Source organism: Amblyomma maculatum, chromosome 1 (assembly GCF_055883805.1).
Source record: "Amblyomma maculatum isolate TAMU_Amacu chromosome 1, ASM5588380v1, whole genome shotgun sequence".
Lineage (NCBI taxonomy): Eukaryota > Metazoa > Arthropoda > Arachnida > Ixodida > Ixodidae > Amblyomma > Amblyomma maculatum.
The window spans coordinates 350,302,337-350,324,547 of NC_139344.1; the positions used below are offsets into that span (position 1 = coordinate 350,302,337).

At 43.5% G+C, this 22,211-nt stretch overlaps 1 protein-coding gene across 1 annotated transcript; it reads right to left on the minus strand.

Annotated features, from left to right (window-relative positions):
• Positions 1-8,952: 8,952 nt before the first annotated feature.
• Positions 8,953-21,983, minus strand: LOC146207741 (uncharacterized). The gene is made up of 6 exons (XM_084587149.1): positions 21,836-21,983; positions 21,064-21,243; positions 14,544-14,798; positions 13,027-13,259; positions 9,744-9,962; positions 8,953-9,177 (listed from the first exon to the last, which is right to left on the minus strand). Exons 1-6 carry the CDS (start codon positions 21,981-21,983, stop codon positions 8,953-8,955), a joined length of 1,260 nt encoding a protein of 419 aa, XP_084443275.1.
• Between the last annotated feature and the right edge of the window lie 228 nt (positions 21,984-22,211).

Below are 22,211 nucleotides of genomic sequence, written 5' to 3' on the forward strand. Positions count from 1 at the left end.
AATCTAAGCTGTGTTTGCGTCCGTTGGGAAATTTCCGGGTAGTAGTCATCTAGTGTTCCACATTGGAACGTACACTATGTGTTCATGCTAGGACGTACGTAGTCGCTCGGCATCACCTGCAAACAGCGCATGGCAGCAATGTTTCATCGCTTTGCATCGCAACAGTAATGAACGCCTCTCTTGTAACGCGGATCAATCCACTCTTCAAAAATCGTGCTTTCAGCTGTCATAAACTGAAACACTTGCTATGTTACAAGTAGAGCCCACGTTTGCGCCATGACAGCTTTAGAACCCCGCATCTTCTTAAAATCTACCTTTGCTAACGACTTAGTGCACGCGGGCACGTTATTACGTGAATGCGGGCACGGTATTACGTGAATGCAATACTACTCTGGCACCTTGCTTCCGCAAGTAAATCGCATCATTCGAAAACGCTTGCGGATTTTACCATTTTTCATCCAGGAATGATATTGCGATAACCTGGCATGCATGAAATAAAGCAGCGTGTTTAATATAGACATAGCGTAGAGAACGTGCTGAATTATCTTACCAGCACCATGAAGAGCTTGGAAACAGATTTGGCGCCTTGGACAAACCCATCGCTGCAAAGCTAGCACTTTTTTCATATCCCGATCATTATTCTCAACCAGCCGTCCAGTTATGATCTACTTACTGCGCTGTTTAACGTAGTGGCTATGTAGTGATCGTAATTACTCGCTTCTACGTGAGAGGTCAAGTAAAATCATAGTCAAAAGAGCAGTGCTGTTGAAACTTTGACACACTACCGCCGTTTAAGGCAGTGGAAAGTGTATTGATTTCGAAGGCGGCAATGACATGCTTTTCAGACTGAACAATAACAGGTCATCAAAACCTGCGCAGAATTCAAGCCTGGAGTGGCCCTTCGAAAATACCTTCGTTGAGAGCATAATGGGGATGTGTAGGAGGGAGAGCCTACAAGGATCCTTGCTCCCAGTTTGGAGTTGAAAGGGCTCGTGAAAGCTTAATACAAAGCAAGAGCCTCTTTGAGCTAATACATTGTTCTCATATATCACAACATGCCCTCATAAATAAAATGATATTTTCCTTTGCGCTCATGCATATTCGCTACTCTATTCAGATATTGTATCTCTTACCTGTTGTACTGGGGGAAGGGCCGAACACAACAAACTGCACACTACGACACTTCTTGATATACCACACACGTTTTGCAAGGGCTGTGCAGCGTGAACCTCGGCAAATTAAAATGGTGAAATTATGCTGCTAGGAATTTCGACGAAAAAGCAAAAATCACTGAGTCGAACGCAGATTGGGACTGATAGGGAAGTTTTTGTGTTGGTTCTGGTGGAATGATGTCGCATCCAAGCGGCAGTAGCTTAGGGCTAATGTTCTGAATTCTGCAAATAGCCTGAAATTGCCGCCAGGAAAAGTGAAGCTCTGTGAAACCAATTCTGTGATCACACTGGTATCCAGGATAAGGGTTTGTTGATTCATGCGTGATGCACGACTTAAAGTGGTTAAATGCATGTCCAAAGAATCAGTTAAGATACAGCTCTACTTTTGAAAGCCCACCTATATAAAAAAAGCTGATTAAAGCTTTGCATCACCCTCGTATTTGTGCATGCGAGCTCAATACTCGTTTCTGGAACAATAAAAGCGATTTTTGTTAGCTGTCATTTTATTCGCATTACCATTAGTAAACAGAAATACAAAGGGTTATTCGTGATAACTTCTTTTCTTATTCTCAAATTTTTTATGTCTAGCCACTGCAGCAGCAGAGAGATTTAAAAACATTCTAATGTATTAGTTGGGCAATGTATGCTTAGTGCGTTACCGACATGTTAAAAAGAAAACAAAATTATTTTTCAGAAGTATCATAAAGTAGGCAGTGCACACGTTGCGTGGAACGCTGCCGCAGGCATGTGTTAATCCACGCGTTGAACATCATCTGAGCATGTAGATGCTTAGTACTGCTCCTGTGAAAACATCGCCATAGTCAGAAGACTACGATCATCCGCTCAAATTTTCCCCCATCACTCGGATTCGTTGCTGGAAAGCAATGGTCAGACACACTCAACCACTCCACAGATTTGATATGTGATGGTAGCTCTTAGTTTAGACAGCCTAAGCAAACGAGAGAAGGAAAGTGAGTCCGTCACTTCTTTGGGAAACATTTAGAATTGCACGCAAACGAAAGATACTTGTATAGTTTTTTGAAAAGAGATGTATGTATATTTTCTAAGTTAGCGATGCGAATAGCAGTCATATGTTCTGTTCATGGCAGTGGATGAAAGAACTTACTGCTAAAAATTGCAAATGAGGAATTGTCAGAAACAATTTACAAACCGACGTGCTTAATCTGAAAGGTAGGGTACTGTTCTGCACTCTTACATGTCGGCGGATAAAAGTACTCATGTTCAGTACGAATTATGTGTTTTCAAAGTTCGTGTTGAAAATTATGTGTCATTTGTTTTAAGAGGATGTTATCACACGAGCTTTCATCGCCCACGAAAAAGGGAAGATCTGTATTATCCGGAAAAATAACCTTTTACCAACGCATCACAGCTGCAGCAAATCTCAAATAGCTGACTGCCAAAATATTTCCACTTGCTCTACAAAATGGTCACTGGAGGATTTGACTCTGCTCACAAAATTCATGATGTCAGTTTTAGCATTTGACGAGGCTATATACACGACCTTTGCTCTTACGAACACCACGATGTCCGTATTTTGTTGAGCGTGTTTCACTTCTTTTTTTTTTTCTGTTGTTTTTCACTGCTAATAAAGTGGAGCCAAGCGTTTGCTATTGCTCAACAGTGCTGGTACCGCTTCTTTTTTTGTATCGTTACACTCTTTCTCATATGGCGAATTCAAGTGGGAGAGCAGGCGCACTCGAGAGCACTTCGAAAGTGCTCTCAGACAAGCGGGCGCCCTCCAGTAGGAGAGCAGGAGTAGAATCACTGGCTTCCAATGGTAGAGGAGGAGGGCTTTTCCTCCGCTGAGAGCACCCGAGTGCACTCCCGGCTGCTCCCTCGTCTAAAGCGAGAGTAGAGGAAGCCACATGGCATAAAGCGTCATATCCGCGCCATCTTTTTTTTTTTTTTCTTGAGTCGGCGACGCTTAAAATGGTGGCTGCAAAGCGTCGGCGCTCGGCGAGCGGAAAGCATTGCTCAGGTTCTGTATGCATGTTTGAGAGTCGCTGCTGGTGTCGAAAGGGCCAAAGGGGGCAGATCGCCGCGGTGTGAGAACAAAGGCATACAAAACAAGCGGTTCTACATGGAGCGTTGGCCTCTCCTCGGGTTGCAACTGCCGCCACTGCGGGCAGGCGGATAATGCTGGGGAGAGAAGTGCGGTCACATGGTCGTGGCGCTCTGCTCTCGACACACAGAGAGCGTTCCCGTGGGAGGACAGTACACCCTCGCTCGGCGTGCTCCTGTACTACTCTGCACTGCTCGGCGCCTCTGCTCTCGTCCCCCCAACCGAATACGCCAATAGTGTCATGGCGTTCGCGAGGAACAACTAGCTACCAGCTAATCAGGAACTCTATCATACATACGCACCGCGTATCCGTGCCACATTCCTTATTAATTCAATGCAACATCACTGCACTGCCAAAAAAACTTAACAATAAAGAATAAGGTGCACACACGAGTTTCCAGTTGGCACTACTCGTGCCGTTCGTAGTATGCAGCACCAAAGGCCTGAAGCCCCAGCCTTTGAACTACCATCAAGCAGTTAGACGAAGTATAGTGACAGTAGCAAGATTATTAACAAACTTGTATTCTTTCTATCTCACTTGAGACAGCAACTAGAAAATCCCTTAAGCTCCCATATTAAGCATGAATTCAACATGAGCCTCAAGGAGAATGCGGTATCGCACAAGGTTTGGAGCTGAATTATTCCACGCCACGCAAAACCCATGTAAAAAAAGCAACTAGTGTGGCGTAGCAATACGATAACGCAAAATGCTGGGGTGGAGAGCGAACACAATGAAATATGTATCGTGGCATTATACCTACCATACACGCGTACCATCGATATAAGAAAGCGGGCGGGGATCGATGGATTTAAGCTTTGCCTTCTCGTTACCGGTAGCTGGTCTGGGCATCCGGAACAAGATATATTATTCGTAAAGCGCCCTCACATGTCTTGGCGTACCGAAATAGGTATAGCATTTTCTATCTGAAAAATTCTGGGACTTTGCAAACGCAAGTGTCTGCTGTAGATTCCAAAACAAGCATATATCTTCAAAGAAAGCAGACCAAGAAGGGCTTCGAGGTCCGTCTTAGGATCCAGCAATAGGGTTTGCACCATGTTTATAATTGTCACGGGAATTTAAATGGACTCACTATATCTTTACCAGATAACAGCGTAATGTCAATGACAAAGCATTGCCGCTGTCTCCTATTCCGGGGATATCGCGGTGCTGTTGTCCACAAGTTCAATGAAACATGCCCCTCACGCTTGCGGGACAATCAAGAACTGTGAAGTTTACAACAGCATAATTATTTCCGAAAAGAACCGGAAATAGCACAGTCAGGCAACTAGATGGGCATGATGTCAAAGGACGAGGCCTGAATGATAGAAACGAATCAAAATACAGAGAGAAGCGCTGCGATCCCAATGCAACGCCGCGAATAAAATTGTGTCACGGTGGCCAGGCTGTGCTAAACTGTATTAACAGCTGGCGATATTCGGTTGTCTGCACGCATCATGCTCAGTTGCCGCTCTTTTCACGTTGGTTCGCTCCCCACGACTCATCGATGCTGCGCGCGTCTAGCGCTATTGGTATGACCTGCCCTGCGACGTTCTTCCTTGTCTTGGTGGGAGTGTTATTTGTACGGGATGTTGGCGGCTGCTGTCTTCGGCCTTCGCTGGTCCAAAGAATATTGCACGCAGTTGCGAGGAAACAGCTTCAATTTGTATGAAGCTTCCCTAAAGGTTATTGTTACAGACGTTTTTAAAGACGCAGCAACGTTTTGCTCTTTTTATCGCCAACAATACTGTTGTGAACGTTGTGCGTAATTGCCTATCACATGCATGCCACTTTATACCTTGGTGAAGTTCTCGCACTTCCCTTTATTCGCCAGCATAAATGCCTTTTCCTTCCACCCTCTTCTAAAAGCCTCTGCAATTGGTTTCGTTATATGGCAATATGCATGTTTTCTCTGAGCATTTACAAAAACTACGGCAGCCGAATATAGCAGCATGACGATAAGTGTACTGCTAGATTAGAAAATGGGCTAACTCTGCTTATTGAAAGATAGAAAAACATTGCGGAGGTTTATCTCGGTTAAACCTAGTTATCCGGGCGTAAAGCTCTATAAAGCATGGTTACATGGTCATACAAGTGCGTTTCTTCGCTACCCGAGCTTCGTCAGTCTCTGAGCCGATGGTGCTTTCTCTCGACTGCTGCTTCTCGGCGAGCTACATCGGCTAGATGATCAGACAGCCTGATGCCAGCGCTGAAGCGTTGACACATTCAGACCGGCACGTACCTCATCAATGGCGAGACTGAGCAACCAAGTGCCGGTGAAGCAGTTGTTAAACACCAGGTCACACGTGGGAACACGGCGCTGAACCTCCGTGTCCACGATCAGGCGATCACTCGGTAGCCACGGGTAGTGATATGGACGAGGAAGACGAAGATGGAAGGCAGTGGCGAAGGTAGAAAGCTCGCGCTAGGCCCGCTACAACGGCTCAAGGTCAAACACGCATGTGAATGACCTTGGGAGTTCAGGTGCGAATAAGAGAGTTATGCTCTACAAAGGGACACTAAAGCATACGAAATTGAGCGTCACTTTAAGCTTACGCTTTGCCGCAAGTCGTTCAGAAAGTCATTCAGGTCATTCAATACATCTACGAATCCTTTACCAAAAATTCAAACCACAAGTCAGATTTTTCCGAAAATACCTGTACTAAGCATGCAGCGTAAATCAGCACAATTTTTACGTTTTCCAAAAACTTCTTTTATTCACATTTCGTCAAATGCATGGCACATCCCTTTTATAATACATTTACACATTGGTATCACGTACACAATTCGCATTCGCGCTTTCATTAAAATTCTGCCTTTCAAAGGTTCCAACAATCACCACCGATAACCATCAAATGTTCACCCACCAATAACAGTTTGTGTCCCAGTTAAGGCGCCCAGTGCTTGATCTTGGGTAACTAAATGCGCTCAACCTGTCGCGAGCATAACGGGCAATGCCTCATCAGCCACGAATATAACAACAATGCTATCTCACTGCGTCTTCGCGCCCGTGAACGAGCAATTTAATGCCAGTATGATCGCACACTGTCCAGATGCAGCAAAAAATGCCCTGAGACTCTTAAGCCGATGGGTAAAAGTAGGCGAACCACAAATGAATCACAGGCTTGCAACAAAACACTGCCACTCTAGCCTGATGCTGCAAAGCATGTGATTCGCACATCTACCACTCACAGCTTTGTGAGAACCCGGCCAGGTTTAGACATCAAGTGTTCCCCTTGCTCTACTAGCCCCGCCATTATCTTTGCTTCGAGCCTCGCACTTCGCACAGAACAAGCGGCGCGAATGCATCGACTTGGTGAAGTACAACCAGGAAAACATCAAAGGTACAACGTCAAGCAACGCGAACACGTACAAAAAATTGTGTCCATGTTATGAAGCGCTTTGTCAGAGACAAAAGCAAAGTGTCGAAACTTGGCCAGTATAAACCCTGGACTCCACCAAAACAATTTGATAACATCGGTGGAAAGCTGTCAAATTCCCTGGCCCCACCAAAAGAAAAAAAAAACCCTACGCGCCCTTAAATGAACGCGGAAATATTTTTAACCACTAGACAAGTACAAGAAGTGAGTTCTCGAGAAAATTAGGTGTATCAGAACATATCCTTAAATGTGAAATGATGGTCTCATTGGAACGAGATCAACATCTACCGACATCATGCACCACCGACACACAGTTACTGTCAGTTATTGTCATTCTGCGACACAGTTTTATGGTATGCAGCTTAAGTTTAATGATTAATTGACACCACGTGGATAAAAAAAAAAATTGTCCTGATTAGAGACTCATTCTGTCTGAATCTGAAGGTACGACATCGGAGATGCTGAAATTGTAGGAACTGCTGTAGTATATTGCGCGTTTTCTTCACAAACAAAAATTAGTTGTTGCGGTATTTATGGAAAACACTTCACAAGGGTAGTATATAGGGGTATTTGTAATAATTATTACAAAATGTGTTTACAATTATTTAAAATACATTTAAATCTATTTTGAATAGCAGCCATTAAATAACAGCCATTGATCGCATTGCAAACGGTAAGCTTTGGAAACGCTCCATTTAATGCGTTGAACTACGTATACATCGGATACTGATAAAAAAAACAAACAAAATAATTCACTTTCACCCTCCAATTAAAATTTCTAAAATCGTGAAGAGCTCAGAAAAGCATTAAGTTTTTAGTGCTTCGGTTAGCTTACTGCATTTTCAAAAACTTCTTTCAATCCAGCGAGGCATTGAAGAGGAAGCTTCTTCCGCAAAACACGATAGTCAAACTTATGAAGAGTTATAAGAGGCAGGTAGGCAAATTCGTGCCTGACTAGGCTCTCAGAGACCTAACAAAGTTTTTATTAAAACATAGCGAACAAGCAACACCCCCAGGGCAATGGTTAATTGCCTGTCAATTAAAATGTCGGTTGCTGCACATCTGTAACGTGTTATCCTCCAAAAATCGTAATTCTGGCAAGCCTATAGTGTTGGGGTTTTGCGGCCCAATAATTGAGGGCACGAACAATCGCTTGGAATGAAATAAATAGTAAATATTCCGTAGACTTTCTTTTAATCCTCTGCGTACTCTCGGTACCTACACGAACTTACAGGCTCCCACCGGTTACCTTCGCCAAAGAAAAACTGATAGCAGCTTACTTCAGACCAAGTAGATGATTGTAGAGCAACCATTAGCAGCGTTCAGCGTTTATTTCAATCTGGTAGTTTTAAATCTTGCTGAAAATATCTCACTGTGAAGCACTAGTAGTATTTTGTATGCAATTATCGCATCACAGCAACGCACTCCTATGAACGGTATCCCGGTTGCACTGACGAGAACATCTTGTGCTTTGGAGGCGCATTTTTTTAATAATCATAACAAAGTGTCGTGGTGATTGTTCTTACCGGTCTCGCGGAGTGAAGAGCACAATCGCAATGCATCCAGCCATATAGCACAACCTGATTTTGTTCAAAGGGTTTTTAATTGAATACGACTGAGTGCTTTACAGTAGATTCAGTTTAATGTCTAGACTGGAGATTTCCTTGCTGGTGAATGTACGGAGGAGGCTATAGCGCTCCACGTCAGCAGAAAACTTGTGAGATAACGTATAAATCGCTCACTATGACCTATAATGCTCATGCTCATTTTGTTCAACTGCCGATAATGTCTTGAGACTAGTATGTCATCATATTACTGCACGAAAGGAACTAAATGCGTTTACTCTTTCCTATGATGCCACTTAACAGCTGTGTTACAGGAAGTCGTAGTATGATATTCCTAGACTTTCTTGAATTTAAAATAAATCGCAGCAGTGAGGCACGATAATTAAGCACTTAATTGAGAGCGACACCATCATAATCCGCGTACACTTTAAAATGCGTCCAAAGCAAAAGAACGTTTTCTTTAGACAGTTATGCACCTGACTTCCAACTTTCAGCCTTTTTGGCATTTTGATATGCGAACCTAGCGACCCGATAATGGCGAAAATTTGGTCTCCCTTTATCCCCCTTCGACCTCAAAAGCCACCTTGATAGCCGCTTTTTTTATTCTTCTTTGCTATAACGCATATAGTGTAACGAGAGTATGGAACATTTTTCCTTTTGCGCAGGTAACCGTGGGGAAACTATAAACCTTCAACACAGCGGTAAATGAGGCGGATTCGCTCATTGGCGCAACTGATCGGGGTCCCCAGCCACTTTACGGCTCTCGCCAAAGGTCCTCCTGGTCAGGTTGGGCCATCAATCCTGCCAGCGCGTATAGCCTGTTGACGTCAGTCTGGTCCTGCGCCCGATGCTGTCGGCGGCGCTGTCTGAGCACACGGCCCCAGTGGTCGGCTCCCACGTTTCGCTTCTGAGGCGTCGGAGGCATCACCAGGTACCGGTAGTCCTGGGGGTAGAAGGTGCCGTGCGAACGCCGTGTCACCTACGTGGGATGACAGTATTAACTCAGATTCACGTACAATCGGCAAGAGGCACCAACAATCGTTCAAGGGAAGCTTTCTTTAGGTTCGAAGCTACATTCTCGAGGCGTGACGAACTGCTGTCATCGACAATGGGAATGGCGGAAAAAGACTATGAGCCACTTTAGCTCCTTCAGCATAGCTCCTTAACGAATGTGCGCATAAGAATAGATGAAGTTTGCGACGGTACTGGCTACAGCAAGCTGTAAGCGTAGGTTTGCAATGTAGAGTGCTCTAAGAGAATAACTCGTGAGTGAGACTAAAGAGAATGTCGCAAATCTGGGCAAAAAACAAAACAAAAACGAAGCCATTAGAAAGAATCAGTGTTTCACAGATTATCATCGTACAACTGTAATTTTTCTTGGTCTTGTTCTAAACTTTTGGACTGTTATTATTTTTCAGTGAGTAACCACGTAGTGTGAAGTTAACAGCACACTAACCAGAGTATCTGGTACTTGGTTTCATGACAAAAAAAAAATTAACGGAAGTGCTCTATGGGGCCAAATTGAACTCCCCACCACGTTCGTACCTGAAACCAATCCGGCAGGGCTTCTGGCTGTTCATCCTCGAAAGTAGGCCGCCCTGTCCTCGGTACTGGAAGGATCTGCTCTTGGTCAGCAAGAGCTGCCAGAGCCACCAGTGCTCGAGCACGCTCTTCGTTGCTCATTGCTCCGAGCTCATTGAGGTACTGCTCCAGGGGACTCTCCGGCTCGGGGGGATTCAACGTGATTCGGGACACCGGAGGCACCTGGCGAGTTTTTATTTTTAGGAGGAAGAATGAAAAGGGGTGTTAACAAATCTAAAGAACCTATAAGAAACATCTAACGTACATCTAACGAATTTCATGATGACAACGTGTGCGCGTTCTAGGTGTCTCCACATTAAAAAACATTTGCTTTCAACAAATACGCTCTCTTATGCGTGACGTTCTGTGCTTGAACTGGATGTGTAACTGTTGCAAGAATGCACTACGTATGTGCCTGTTTAATACAACGAGGTCTTTTTCTCAATGCACTTTTGTTTTTCTCATAGCCACCCGCTAAAGCCTGATATTGGCGCTCTTACTTCCACCAATACGCTCATGAAACAAACTTTGACATAGTCTGAAAGCGCAGGAGTGAGAACTTGCGTTGTTTTGGACGCAAATAATGCCCTTGTCAGTAAGTGCATCTGAGATCGCAGTTATATATTATTAATAATTCTATCTTCAGAGCACAACCACACATGTTTCGTCAAGAGTATTCGGGGTACAATAACTCCGTTTAAGGTTTAAACAAAGAAGTAGCATAGATGGATGGGGAACAAATAAAAAAAATATCTGTGTCCTACTCGTAAATTTAAAAAATTCATAGACGGAGTTTCATAGTTGTATCGTGAAGAACCATGGGAGCAGTTAGGGATAAGGGTAGATGGAGAATACCTCAGTAATCTGCGATTTGCTGATGACATTGCCTTGCTAAGCAACTCGGGGGATGAACTGCAAATAATGATTGATGACCTAGACAGAAAACGTAGAAAGGTAGGCTTGAAAATCAATATGCAGAAGACTAAAGTAATGTTCAACAGCCTCGGGAAGGAGCAGCAGTTTACATTAGGTAGCGAAATACTTGAAGTAGTAGGCGAGTATGTCTACTTAGGACAGGTAGTAACCGCTGATCCGGACCATGAAAAAGGAAATAACAAGAAGAATAAGATTGGGATGGAGCGCATTTGGCAAGCACTCGCAGATTATGACTAGCAGCTTACCGGTATCGCTCAAGAGGAAAGTATACAACAATTGCATCTTGCCTGTACTCACCTATGGGGCTCAAACGTGGAGGCTAACCAAGAGAGTTCTACTTAAGTTGAGGACAACCCAGAGGGCTATGGAACGAAAAATGGTAGGGGTAACATTAAGAGATAGAAAGCGTGCAGAGTGGGTCAGAGAAATAACTCAAGTTACCGATATTCTAGTGGAAATTAAGAAGAAGAAATGGACATGGGCAGAACATGTAGTGCGAAGAGAGGATAACCGATGGTCGCTGAGGGTAACAAACTGGATTCAAAGGGAAGGAAAGCGTAGCAGGGGGCGGCAGAAAGTTAGGTGGGCGGATGAGATTAAGAAGTTCGCAGGGGTCAAGTGGATGCAGCTAGCTCAGAACCGGGTTAAGTGGAGAAATTTGGGAGAGGCCTTCGCCCTGCAGTGGGTATAATCAGGCTGATGGTGATGATGATGATGTTTTAGAGTACGTGGTTTCTTTTACCGAAGACATATTTTTCACGTAAACAGAGAAAACGGCTGCGGAGCAGCATTTAAGAGAAAGTGTTAAAAGAGAATAGAGTGTAGTTGGTACTTCTCACTTCGGAAAAGTTCTTAGTTGCTTTGTACTGTTTGCAAAAGAAGATGACCCTAAGGTGAAGGGTGCCTGCAATTGCAGAAGATGGCGTAGTGTGGGATACTCGCTACTTGATCTCTTATTAAATACCACCGATTGTCACCACTTAGCGTGTGATTGGAACGTCCGGTCATGTAAGGCCAGGATTTGTGAGGTCTCAACGACGCTGCTGAGGTGCAGGATTTTCAGTTTAAATTTATATATATGCAGTTGTTGCTGGACACCCACAAGCCTATGTGACTCATGCGAGGAAGTTGAATCGACAGAGCGCTTCCTCCTCTCTTGCCGGAAGTTCGCGCTTCAGAGAAAGACTTACTTTAAGGTTACTTTCTCCAGGTTAGGCCTCCCTTTGTCTCTACCAGTGTTACTGTTGTTGTGTGAGGGCCAGATGATTTGCACTGGGATAAATATGCGAGATTCTCTTTGATTGAATAATTGCAACTGGTAGGTGGAATTGGTAAATCTTTTCAATTTCTTCGAGATCTTCATTTGCTACAAATATTCTGTCTGGTATTTCTTTTAAATGCTCTTCGGTCGTTTTTCATCAATGCATAATTTAAAATTCCTGATTGGAGCAATTATTTTTAGTGTAATCACCTGTGGAAATTTCCATGTATACGCCATTATACCTTGACCAATCCCCCCCCCCCCCTATTGTGGGTATGTGCAATGTTTAAAAGGCCAAGAAGTCTCGCTTGCTAGTTGAGCACACGGCCTGAATGCTTGGCTTGAACGTTATGTACAGCCCAAGCGAGAGAACCAGTCCTAACATTTGATGAAGGCTGCTGCTCGTTCCCTCCTCTTTCCCTGTAGTTTGTAGCCACAGCATCGCTTCGCCATCTGCTATGCCCGAAGCGACCAGCGAGAAAGCTACCCATGGCCATACATCTGCCCCCCACCCCTTCGACTACCATCCTCTGCCCAGGCTCTGACAGCATGACACCAGGTACATGTCTTCAGTGGAACTGATGACAATGCCGACGATTGGCTATCATCGTACGAGTACGTCAGCGCCTGCAATAAGTGGGGCGACGCCGCCAAGCTCCGCAACGTTCTATTTAACTTCACTAATAAAGCCAATCTATGGGTTCGCAGTCAGGAATCCGCTTTATCAACGTGGTCTGCGCTCAAGCCAAGCGTTCAGGCCGAACGCTCAACTTGCAGGCGAGTCTTTCACACCAGGAACCTTAGGCCTTAGGGGTCATCTTCTTTTACTTCAGCCATGGTGCGGAGGGGGGGGGGGGGGGGGGGGGGGGGGGGCGGTACACTGCGGCATGTTTCTGTTGCACGTTGTTACTGTTTGTAACCACATGACTGCTTCGCAACGATCATGCGAATATAAATGGTAGATGTGGGAGTGTGTACAAGTTCTCACGCAAGAAATCTAAGAGATACCAGGGAGTATGGAGATCACAAAAAGCGTTGGCGACAGCGTACCTCTTGTTCAGCGAAGAGCGGATACGGTTCCTGCTTGGCCATCTGAGTGAGGAAAAAGAGCAAGTCGTCCATGTTGGCGTCTCGCTTGAGGCGCAGCGCACGCCGGTGAAGCCTCCGGTTTCGCAGTAGCTCCTCTAGGCTGTTACGCAGGTTGCGCTTGCGCCGGAACACGCCACTGTTCATGCTGCCGACGCCCACGTCACCGTAGTCGTACAGGGAATAGTCCAGCTCGCCTGCGAAAGAACATCGGTAGCACGCCTTGCTAGTTACAAAGACAAAATTAGTATATATTATATGCTGATTCGCGCACAAGTCCAAAATGGTTGAAGAAGACCGACTGCTTCCAAACTTAAACCTCGTGATAACATCATCAATCCGCTATTTGTTATTATTTCATAGTGACACTGGCAGGAAGGCGATATGACTGAGAAAAACGTAAGTTTGCTGCTAGCCAACCATCTGGCTTTAAACTTATAACAGAGCGCGAATTACGTGTCATAAGGAACAAATAAAAATGTAGGAATCAGAGCTTTTGAAGCTCAATCACGCTTTGACTTTCTCATTCTCGCGTTAAGATTTTTTTTTACGGTTGTTCTAGTTAAGGACCTTGACGTCCTGATCATCCCCTGAGCTCTCCTGAAGACACCACCTCCAGGAAAGCAAAGTGACAGAAGCAGGTGGTTACTTTTGGGCAAATCAGCAGGAAATGAAAATGCGCACGGAGCAATAGTGGCACTGCATCGACTTAACGTGATATTGGACGTATCGGTGGTGACGTCAGTGATACGGTCAACGCGAGTAATGCATATCCTGGGAAAAAGCTTGACGAGACAGTATAAATAGTACTGTAGTCCGCCTACCCTCTGTATTCTGCCAGAAATATAATAGGTGTGGTTATATTGCTTGTCGATGTGGACGTTGAAATGTGCCTCTCAGTATCAACTTTTTGCTCTTTAACCGACTCATAGAAAATGTCCTCAACGCGTGGCCCATGCCTGTTAGCTGAGCACCCTGCTCTGAGTGCTTAGCTGCAAACGTTCAGTTTCTTTCTCTGAAGCTTAAACGCGCGGATATTCCTTTGTTCCTGAATAATTCTGCCCAAGAAGAGTGTCAAAACGAAAATAAGAACCATTTTTTTTATATAACTATATGCGCTGCTTTGAACAGGTTCTTTTCAGAAACAGTTCATTTCCTGCAAATGACAGCAACAATGTCTCTGTTCTTAAGCTGCCCTTTCCCTTCTCGTTTCGGCTTGCCAGTCATCTTATAGGTGGTGTTCAGTGCAGTGGGTAACTTACTGCGTGAAAAAATTCACCATGACACTGATTCTTTTTATAAGTCCAAGAGAAAATGAAATAACGCCCTCTTGTTCCCTATGTCAATGCTAAGGTGAGCTTGTAACAAGAGATTACATAACTGTGAGCCTAGCTGTAACCTGCATTCCCTTCCTGCTTTCATGGGGACCCGCTGAACTTCACTTCTTTACACTTTATCAAACACCAGTCGTGAACGCCTACCGCCGTTGTCAGGCTGAGCGGGAGTCCTCTCTTCATTGTCACCGCCCGCAGCGCCGGCTGTCGGAGCTCCGGTGTCGTCCGCGTAGTCGTAGTAGTCGAACTTGCCCGCCTGAGCCCCTGCTGTTGAGCCCAGCAAGTCACTAGCCACCTGCTGCTGAGGTTGCTCCCCGTCAGCGGACGCTGCGACACTCTGCTCTGGTACTTCGTCTTCCGAAGGGGGAGCTGCAGCATCAGATTCCGAGCCCGTGTGGCCAGCTGCAAAGGTTTCGAATTGACAACCACGATTTCATACTTGCAGACAAGTTTCTGTGTTCGTGAAGCAGATGCTACGAGCGCGACAAGTTACGAAAAATACACAAATGCACTGTGATGTCCACCGTACCAAGACGTTCAACTAATAAAACAACTTATATTTGTCAATGGGACAAAGTCGATTTCGCAGTGGATGTCACCAGAGATAGAAATGAATGCGGCAGAGCGCATATGTGACATCGTGGATGGCGTCTTCTCCTTGTGTCTAAAAGGATTACGTTCGTAAATAACGTCAGTGCTTATCTTGGCTTTCATAATGATATTCGGGCCTTCCGACGCCTGCATTCTTTGCGTTGCATAATTTAAATGCGGCACTACCCGTGCACAATACCAGGCAGACGTCAGTATATTTTTGGAACTGCGTATAGTAGTAGTATAGTATCCGGTATAATATGGCACAGTATGATACGGTGGTATGTTATGAGATAAGATCTTATGGTAACCGGGTTTTAACAATCAAAGTGACACATTAACTATTATAGAGGCTGTAGTTGAGGAATCTAGAAGTGAAATTTGCGGCTTTGACGGGTTGTCCATATCATACAATTTTGCTAGGAGCTTCAGTATAGGCAGTAAAAGTTGATTTTATCGTTGTGAAGACGTAATTTACGTGTCGGAGTATAAGAGAAAAAAGAATAATTAACTAAAGTGATCTATAGCTCTGTTAAAATCAAAGGTGAGCTCAGTTCTTAAAGTTTTAGAATCGGCATCGTTTAAAAAATGCTTGTAAAGCGGCTTCAAGTTGGCTTTCCTACGCGGAACACTGTTGAAACAAAGTCGCTTGAATAAAATACCATCAGAGATTAGATATTTGGGACGTACAAGATAAAAAGTGATTCTGGTGATGATATCACGTGCAGGGATGCCATTTTAGCGTTGCGCATTCCAGCAAACCCACTTCAGCCGGTTTCAAAAGTGTATTTTCACAATCGACATTTCTAACCACGACCACCATTCAAAACTTTTGTACATAGACCTTCAATTTCGCACTATAATGTTGTACCCTAATGCGCAAAATTGAAAAAAAAAAGAAATAATCTTAATTGGTTGTCTTTTAATGGTCCACTACCGTGCAAATAATGTCCGCCTTGCCGCACAGTTCATTTGCAAAGATCGCGCATACGGATCTCTCATGGCTTCATTAATATATATATATATTGTTACGTAGAGGCGTCGGTAGTCATCGTGGTGGTTCCGATGTGGCGGCCGCTGCGGAGATCCAGCTTGTGACAGGGGATCGAATAGATTAACCTCCACCAAGAGATGTTACGTGGAAGATTTACAGTCCCAAAGCTGTCCGCACAACTAACGTTGATGAGGGCACCGATTTCACCACACTCAGCGTCGTCGTCTTCTCGGAGTCTGTTGCGCTTCTTCATCCTCATCACAAACAGCGAATACAGCTAAGTAACACTATATTCAATAATTTCAAACTACACTACAGATTATGAAAGCGTGAGCTGTTACTTGTGGAAGGTATTACTTTGTTCTTGATGTAGCTAGTGCTAAAAATCTTGTTTAATGCAAAAAAAAAAAATAACGTTTGATGCTGTGACATCATCCGATAGTATGTGTAAACGAAGGAAGACACTCGAGCCAGCTCTTAAGCCGGTGTTTTGTTCAAGCCTTTGATAGCGCTTAGTAGTCTCGGGAAGAATATTAAAAACAAAATCCTTTCTTCACTTAAAATGATATTTTATTTGCCTTAAACCTTACCAAAAGCGTTTTATCTCAAAACTTTTCCACCTAGCGTTACTTGACGGAGATAATTAGGTTACGGTTATCTCATGCTTATCATATCATACTGAAGTTCATGTTCGCGTATGAGAGTATTTATCTGAATCGAAAAGCAGAAAAGAACGTACATATATATATGTAAATATGTAATTGTGGTCTTGCTACTAAACCGGGGCTTGTACAAGCAGAAAATTATACAACTGGCAGAGTGGGAATTTCGGCCTTTTCAAATATTGATAAAAACCACCCACAATCGCAACAAGAAAAGATAACGAAAAGCAAGCATAGCGAATTGAAGTACTAGTTCACACACACGCACTTGATGGACGAACATTGTACAATCCCTGGGGGTGAGACACTTGTGAATGCCCAATATGACTGAGCAACGCAGACAGAGCCAGCAACAAATTGCATATTGCTGTTCACTATTTTTGGCTACGTAAAATTATGCTTTTATTGGCAAACACAATCTTCTCACTAGAACACAAAATGAAGTGGCGGCCAAGCCTGAGTTTTAGTCGTTCCTCAGAAATTTAGCATTTGCGCCACCACTTATCTGCAGTTCCCTTCGTTAGCTCAATACCAGGAATATAAATTTTTATCTGCATCGACAATGGGCTGACTCTGTAAATGTGTATTCACTATAAAACAAAGCGACTTCATCCAACCTTTCCATCCCTCACGCTTTCATACCGCGTTGACAGATATCGCATTTGTGCTGTATTTCTACAACTTTACTAACTTTAAGTCAGGTTATGACACAACTGCAAGATGGAGAAGACGAAGAAAAACGATGGTGGTTTCTACATTTTCTGACTATCCAGCAATAAAAAATGGAGTATCAGGGAATGGATAGCTAAAAAAAAGAAAAACAAGATGACCAAAAAGAAAGATTACAGAATGTCTTATCGCTCTGCTTAACGAGCAATTAGCTGAGACAGAGAAGTGTGGGACGCTTTTGTAGAGCGATCGCTATTAACAGCCGTCCTCTCTTCGTATCTTAACAGGGCACACCAATTCACTCCCAGCAAAACCTCATTGCAGCATGTAGAACGAGGGGTATCAGCCTTTTAAGTCTACAAAAAAGTGTAAAAAGAGCTCCCTCTTTGGAACAGCAATTGAGAACTATAAGCAAGCGTATGCCCACAGTGGCGGCGAAAGCGTGAGCTGAGCGCATCCAATCCCTTTTGGACGGAGGATGAGCAGAAATGACTCCCGTATAACGAGTTCCTGCCTTCGCGATGCCCCGATTCAAGGCTTTTAAATGATGCACACTGCGTATGAGTCTACCATGCCCTAAACCACAAATGAGCTGCCTATAATATTTATCTTCTCCGCCTATACGCTTCCATGTAATGTTCTTCCTCCTGCCTCCGCGCTCGCACACTGCCGCTGATATTGGTTTCCCAGGATTAATTATTCAGTCCCCAAGCGCCCCAGTGAAAGAAATGTAACAATATACTGCCCGAGCAAGCACGGTAAAGTGAAACAAGCAAGTTTACTTTAACAGAGTAAGCAGAGCAATACTGCTGTGGAAGGAAGACAGCAAGCACAAGAAGCGGCACCCTATATAACTACCTCTGGCAGAGTTATATGATTGCAGCACCCTTCGTTTAAAAAATAAAATTCTAAGTTGAGGCAAAAGAGAATGGAAGCAAACTGGTGAAATTACATCGTAATCGCGAGGGCTTCAAATTCCAATCTGCCCTGTTGATTCATTTAACTTGCTAACTTATAACGTAATTACATTCTGGAAAAACCTATCACCAAGAAACGTATTCCTGGTAAACAGAGTTTGCTTAATAAAGTTGTGTGGTTGCATTGATAAAACTTCAGGGCACCATATTTCGTTTCCTGTTACTGCTGTGTGAACACGTGCGACCACAGGTATGATCAGCTTATTCTGTTATGTTAGAAAGAGAGTATGCGATGTAGAATATGAGCCTCATTTTATATGCTCGTTGGACGCATTTTTTTAAGCCTCTTACAGTGCTCGGTAATCTGGCTTATAGAATCCTGAGCTGAGGGATTTAGCCTAAATGGAAGACTATATTTCTGCCTGCCGAGTGCAAAATACGCCAATGAAACAGTGGTCGGTTACATCAGGAAAAAAAGAAAAATACTTAAAAAGCATATCTCTTGGTTTTCAGGCTTGCAGTGGTGAAATTAACTAGCTTTTCTATAACATATCAAGACGATCTCGATATTACTCCAAAACATTTAATTTGGATATATACCTTACTCTAGCGTACAAGTTAAATAAAAGTTCTGTACTTTGCCTCTTTTCTCCAGCTTTGGTGTTGTGTGACATAGCTGAGATCATTTGCCGCAATACTTTAGAAAGTCTAAAGCTGACTTATTTTCATGTTGTTTTTACTGATATTTGGGGCAAGTAATCCCAGCGACGTAAGCTGAAAGCCCAGCCCTCAAAGTTAGAGCAAACATAAACGCTGGTTTTCATTTTCCTGTTGAAAATCGTTTGCAGCGGATATAACTTTTATTTCAAACCGAAGCTCTCCGCCTGTCGCGGCGTTACCAGGCCACCGCATGCAGTTCTGTTTTGATAAAGATGTTTGCTCAAGGTATAAAAGGGTTGATTGAATCGAAAAAAGGAGCGTTAAATGAATGTAAATTTCTTTGCCAACATAATAAACTCGATGATTGGCCCTTGAGTAAAACAAGTATGCCTATAAAAAAACGTTGCGCGGTGGAAGTCGCGTTACTTTCAGATGCCGGATTTTGGGCAATCCGCAACATGCGGTCATTATATGCCTCAGTATTTTTTGAATTGCAGACAGGACTGTGCGGGCGGTTGCAGTTTTATATTGTAGTAATTTGCTGAGTTGAAAAACAAATTGTATAACATATTCTAGGTTACTCATTTACACTTAAGTTCATATGAAAGCACTTCTTCACTGAAGGCTTATATTTCATCAATACTGCGCATGTTGATATTTATTTTGAAGAAAATAAACAACAGCAGCCACTCAGTTACAATTTTCACATAAGTGACCCCTTCCATGAAAGAGCTCTATTTGAAAAGAAGCAGGTGCCCCTCTGAGCCAGAAATTAATACACATTTTGAAGCTGATTTGCAATACAAAAGCCATACAGCCTTGAGCATGTCTGCTTTAATGCGGAAGATAATTTACTCGTTTTTGGTTTCCGATTCATGAGGGCGAAATAGGGCCACCATTCTCTTGCATCACAACTCATTTGTAGAAGTAGTTATTGAAAGAATTATATCCAAATAGTGTGTTTGTTGGTAGATGCCCATTTATTATACGTCACGAAGAGTCGGACACGACTGAACGACTGAACTGAACTGAACTGATGCTTAGCATTGGCATACTATAAATACAGACCCGTGATTCAGATGAATGTATGTGCATTTCTTGCAGCATGCTGAAGTCACTGATGCCTTTACACTGCATTCTGAATGCTTTACTGTACAGAACGGTTAGAAAGTGCTTTTCTCTCCTACACATGCCATGTCTCTTGTCAGTACGGTCCTATTTGCAGTCCTTAATCGCAGCGTATATTTAATACTGTGCCAATGCCTTAGCATTCAGCTCACGTTTATAACTTTCTAGATATGACAAAATAACTATAATTGCGGCTAACTCTGATTATCAGCAAATAATGTACCTCAAAATATGAACTTGAAGTTTAACATTTTTCTTCAATACGGATGAATAAATCTGCACTATAAGTGCAATTTAAATTATGAATATACTCTACTCCAAGTAGCCACGTTTTCATGAAATAGTGTGGGGTCCTTTTTACGGCCTTTAGGGTCGGTTGCTTCGTCTAATTCAGCTTCATTCTCTCACCGGCCAGCAATTACCAGTTCCTTGTATTTCCCCGGAGATTTCAATATTTATTGAAATATTTGTACGTATTTTACTCGATATGAGTGATTAGACGCCACCTTTTCTTAAGCCATATAGTCTGGCAGCACAGAGAAGGCGCTGTCGAACCGGCCGACTGCGAAGTGTTTTGACGACGTTAATGCAAACCGTCAGATTGAAAATAATTTTTATATTTGGTACACAGTCCGCGTCCGGTTTAGAGTCCCAGCTGTTCAATATTTGCAGAAAATAATTTATTCATTTTCGCACTATGGAGTCGTCATGTGTGTGACCAGTGTATAAACATATGTGCGAATGCCCAGCGCAAATGTCACAGAACGTCATAGGGGAATAAGCTTTGGGAAGTTCATGTCAGACTCGGCGATTATGAAGAAAAAAAATACCTTGAAGTCCACATCTATACGAAATCTGCTAAGAACTAAATTAAAACTTTCAGCTACGTATAGTCCGCAGTCTTGCGATTCCGGAAGTTACAGCATATTTTTGGTATCCTTGATAGTCGGAATTTCTACTGAGGCCCAGTTGTAGCTACGCTAAGGCAGTTTTTTTTTTTTTTTTTTCGGCAGCAAATGGGATGCAGCGGACCCACGTGGACCTACCGGCTTTGTCCTGTTGGTAGTGCGTGGCATTGTTGTCCTGCTTTGAGCTAGAAGCTTCCTTGTCGTCATGAGATGGTGAGGAGGAGGCTTTCCTTTCGGGGAACACGATCAGGTCGTCCACCATGCCTGCAGGCTTGTTCTGCTGGTTACCGAACATGATGTCCTCCTGGGAGCGCTTGTCTGCTTACAAGCGAACAGGAGAAACGGAAAAATCTTTTAGGAAACAAGGTTAAACCGTGACATTAATCATAATTTTCTAAGTATCTTATTCTCGACCACTGCCTGGGGTCAGAGAAGTCAGGCACAGTCAGAGGATAAATGGTTATGTTGCCCTACAACATCGCTTTTAGGCGGTAAATATGTGGTGATTCAACGAGTGCAAGAAAGACTTGGTCAGCAGCCGGTTGAGCACTGTCTAGGCAAGCGGCGGTCAATTATTGCCAGGGCAGATCATTTTACGGACTGAATAATTAGAACTAAAAAATGAACACGCAATTATTGCTTAGCATCAGCGCTGTTTATTTCACATTGCTTATTGAGCTATTTATTTGTGTCAACTTGCTAACCCCAAGTGTATATACTTGCATCAAAGAAGAACCAGACAGCATTACAAGGCACGAGTAAATTAGCGAATTGGTCGAAGACATGAGCAGTTGTAAATGGTACTCAGAGTCAGTAACAAATTCGGGCAACCTCTTACCGTAGTAGCCAATCTGTCACGCAGTGAGCTACTGAATCGGGGCTTAAAGGGTCATGAAACAAGCAAACTAACCAGCATCCGAAGGCTCCTGCTGCTGTGGCGTCTGGGTGTCGTGGTGTGCGTGGCTGGCGGCACCACCCATGGTGGCGGGAAGCCCCAGGGCCTCCTTCACCAAAAGGCAGCAGGCACCCACGAGGAGGAGCTGAGTGACACCCATCATGCCACCCTGCTGCTGTAGCCCCCGAGGACCATAAGGAGAGAAACCAGCGGTATTCCTGTTAGCTCGCTACAGCGAATGCTTGTCGAGAATTCGCGGAGATGATGAAGAAAGAACAAGAATGTGATCAAGAAACAACATGCTGAAACAATTTATTATTATTATTATTATTATTATTATTATTATTATTATTATTATTATTATTATTATTATTATTATTATTATTATTAT

Coding starts and splice junctions, on each gene's coding strand:
- LOC146207741 (XM_084587149.1), bottom strand. CDS start 21,983: ATGATGGGTGTCACTCAGCTCCTCCTCGTGGGTGCCTGCTGCCTTTTG. Junction 13,260..14,543: donor CGCTCAGCCTGACAACGGCG/GTAGGCGTTCAC, acceptor GTTCTTTCGCAG/GCGAGCTGGACTATTCCCTG. Junction 9,178..9,743: donor CCCTGCCGGATTGGTTTCAG/GTACGAACGTGG, acceptor CATCCCACGTAG/GTGACACGGCGTTCGCACGG.